The sequence below is a fragment of the Aotus nancymaae genome, unplaced genomic scaffold, assembly GCF_030222135.1.
Source record: "Aotus nancymaae isolate 86718 unplaced genomic scaffold, 86718_ANA_hifiasm-v0.15.2.pri h1tg000004l, whole genome shotgun sequence".
Classification (NCBI taxonomy): domain Eukaryota; kingdom Metazoa; phylum Chordata; class Mammalia; order Primates; family Aotidae; genus Aotus; species Aotus nancymaae.
In genome coordinates, this window is record NW_026988415.1 from 45,365,585 (window position 1) to 45,369,286 (window position 3,702).

A 3,702-nucleotide genomic window follows, 5' to 3' on the forward strand; every position below is an offset into this window, starting at 1 on the left:
AGTCCTCTCAACAATCCACCTTAATTCCACCAACTTCCCCCATCGTGCCCCTCACCTCCCCCCACCTCCGCCCCCAGCCTCTTCTTGAAATTTATTCTGAGCGCTGCATGCAGCCCTCTCTATCCCTGCCTCCTGTGAGCACTGAGAAGCCTGCATTTGCCAGGGAGCAGACGTCCCAGTCAGCTGGCGTTTACCCGTGCCTTTTTTGTCCTTCTCTCCATGCAGACTGTAAACTCAAGGACAAGGACCATGCCTCTTTTCTGCCAATCAAAGCACACAACTTTATTGATGATACACACAGATGCCGGCCTGGGTGGAAGAGGTTAAAGTCAGTACAATAGACAGAAGAGCAGTGCACATTTTTCATGAATAGGTTCACCATCCATCAGGCGCGTGTAGAAGAAAGGGTAAACGAAAAATAATTCAACCTAAGCTGCAACAAATGCATTTTCAGCTCAAGCTGCGATACGCGTCTGGTCTCTGCAAAGCGGTCCCGCTTGGGCAGGGAGACCACCACAGGCAACAATAGCACTCGTGATGCTGTAATTTGATGTTCTTTGTCCACAGCAGGCAGCCGAAGTGATCCCCTCACCTCGTGAAGGAGGCTGCCAGGGAGGAATTTACAATGCCAACATTGCCTGCAGCCTGCACAACCAAGAAGTTACTCAAAGCTCTGTGGGAGCCCCTGCCTGGCCAATAAGAGCGTGGTCCTGGATTGAGCGCTGGAACTTTCACCCAATGAGGCGGTGATTGGCTAAGGCTGGATCTTCAGTGACACCCTCTGCAGATTCTTTGACATCTGCAAACCAAGCGCGTTTTGAGTGAAATCGGTCCCACTGTGGTCGAGAGGGCCCTTTATGGGGCAGGGGTTTCCAGGAGAATCTCTCTGTTTCCATTTCTGATAAAGAGGGACATGAATGAGAAGAGCATCTGGGCACCGACTAACTCCCCCGCCAAGACTGGCTTTTCAGACAAACCCATCAGCGGTTTCAAAATCTGAACCTTAGCACATCCACTTTCCTCTGATATCAAAGGAAACTTCAAGTCTGAAACGGGCTTGGCAAGCGTGTTATTAATAACTGTCATGCCTATTAACAAATTTAATCCGGCCTGCTGCAGAAATGAGTTGCAACAACGTGACACAGTCTCCCGACACACTTCATTGATGTACATCTTAATCTGGCCCTGACTTTCAATACTCGCATTTAAGTTATCTGGGGCACACAAAGCCTCTCTAACCGCGGGGTCTGGAGTGGGGATCGTGTGTCTGACCATTGAGAGGCTGGCCAAATGGCTGTTGATATTCTGGCTAAACGGAAATGCCTCCTCCTTGGTCTCGGCAAGCAACAGTTTTCCCTGAATGAAAAGACACTTGGAGAGGTCAAGAACACAACTGCCATTTTTACAGTTTTGAGCATACCCAGTAAATTTTTTATTTTCATTGGGGAATAGGTGATTCATTTTTATTTGGATGATTTGCTTTTGGGGAGGCTGTGAGTCCTTACCGTCCGTGGTTATTGGCAGGCTAATCCTCAGGGCTTGGCTTATCCTCAACTCTTGACTGCAGATCAGGGCCCTTACCTGTTTTCTCCACTGTCTGCAACTCCCCCACTCTTTTTGTTTTTCTTTCTTGGTTGAACCTTCTTCTGATAAGTGGATGAACACTGTGTCAACTTCTAGACCAGACTTACTTATCTGCTTTCACTAATTTGTTAATTTGAGTATATCTCACATTTATTGCAAGTCACAGATGGGCATCACTCTTAAAAAGGTGATCTAGTTGTGGCGTTCTAGGAATTAGATTGTTAGACATTCTTTGCCTGGTCACAATCAATCTAAGTGCCATCAAACATGGACCTAGCAGCAATGCAAACACATAGAGCTTTTAGATGAGTCTCCCCAAAGGGATATGTCAATGCACAGGATACAAGGGTATCAGTATCTCTTTTTCCATATTTATAGTCTTAATTTTATTTTTTTGTTTTTAATAATATATTTTTTATTGCATTTTAGGTTTATAGTCTTAATTGTCAAATGTTTCTCCTCTGGCATTTTACCTCCCTCAAGCTCATTTCCACTGTTTTCCCAGAAGTGCAGCATTTATCTTTTTCCAGCACCAAAATAAGAGGAGAAAAGAATAAAGGCTGTGAGAAGAAGAAGCTGAATTATTTCTGGACTCTGTAGTCTGCCTTTGACACCTTGGTCCCACTTTTTGTCTCCAGCATATCACACTGTGTGAAGCAATTTCTTTCCTCCCTTACTTAGCTTATTGTCCACAGGTACACAGAGAAAAGAGAATAGAGATTGGTAAAGGCACTGACTCACAAGTTTCACGTACATCCACTCCAGAGTGAGGAATATAACTTTCCAAAGTCCCCCATTTAGGTCTCAGGCACACCCATCTTCCCCACCCTGGCCTCCTGCTACTTTATCCCTGCCCCTTCTCCCATGAATTCCCACTTTTCTGCTCTACCTCACCTCACTCCTCTTTTTGCTCTATAGATTTTGGCATTGCTTTCCCAGAGCCATAAAGGATTGGGATTAACGGTTTTCTGAAAACAGGACAGGAGTAGAAGGGAAAGTTCCGGTTGAGAACTTGTGTGTACCACCCCCTTGTGACTGGTTCTGGCTCCACGTGTCCTTGAAGGAATACACTGTTGCTTCAGTCTCTACCAAGTAACCTTCTTCCTTTTTCTTGGGTTGCACTGCCCCCTACAGACAAACAAACCAATATCTATCGGTAGAGTTGGTGAACACCGGGCTGGGTGATAGGCCATAGTTGCTACCTTTTACTGATTCTGGACTCTGTCTCTCAAACATTTCTCACCTCTCACTCTCAGCTCCCCAACACCAATTTTCCCCCGGAACGTGTGCACCATTTAGAGAACTAAAATAAGCTGATGGGTGAGGTGAGAGTGTGGGGAAAGATGACTCTGTCCCAATCCTGACCCTAAGACTTCCCAGACAATCCTCATTCTCACACCAACTGCACACAACCAGAGCAGTTTCTTCTTTCTTCACTTGTCTACAAACATGTCTCTCTCAGGTCAACAGCAGGGAGCTGATGGCCGGATCAAAAAGACGACTTTCCCACAGATCTTGGTCACCTGAGATATACATCACTAATGAGCCATGGTTGCCACCAGTAGTGATGCAAGAGTGTGCCTTCCTCTCTCTCTTCCCCACAGCACACCAGACCTGTCACTCATTTTTGTTCTTCGCCAATCCTAGAATCCAAAAGAAAATGCATTACCATTTTATTACAATTTTTTTTCTCTGACTTCTAGAGACAAAACTTATTCTGATCCTTTCTTATTTTCTCCTGGAGCAACTGTGTCTTTGTATTTATACTTCTATATCTTCATCCTAGAATGCCAGGCAACACTCCATCTCTTTACTTTCCCCTCGCCTCAGCAACTAATATCCATCATCTTGCTTAGACCCATGAAAAGCAGATTTCATGAAACAAGGCATGGAGAGATAAATATTTTAATTATATTTTTCTTGACTCTGCTTAATTTTCTTGGAAATAATGACTTTTTAAAAGCATTTTTTTATCGCTTTGTGTGTATAAGGAGTTTTCTGGAGTGATACTTGCTAGAATGACACCACTGGCTATTTCTGAGAATAGGATTTAAGGTAATACACATTCTAGCTGCAGTGTCAAGTATTAAGGTCAGTGGGACATGGAAATGAACAGAG

At 44.5% G+C, this 3,702-nt stretch overlaps 1 protein-coding gene across 1 annotated transcript; it reads right to left on the reverse strand.

Moving 5' to 3' along the window:
* Positions 1 to 259: 259 nt before the first annotated feature.
* Positions 260 to 3,426, reverse strand: LOC105707852 (protein ARMCX6-like). The gene has a single exon (XM_012438927.3). It carries the CDS (start codon positions 1,459 to 1,461, stop codon positions 856 to 858), a length of 606 nt encoding a protein of 201 aa, XP_012294350.2. The 5' UTR covers positions 1,462 to 3,426; the 3' UTR covers positions 260 to 855.
* Positions 3,427 to 3,702: the final 276 nt, after the last annotated feature.

Excerpts from the sequence above, each read along its gene's own strand:
- LOC105707852 (XM_012438927.3), bottom strand. The coding sequence starts at position 1,461 with ATGAATCACCTATTCCCCAATGAAAATAAAAAATTTACTGGGTATGCT.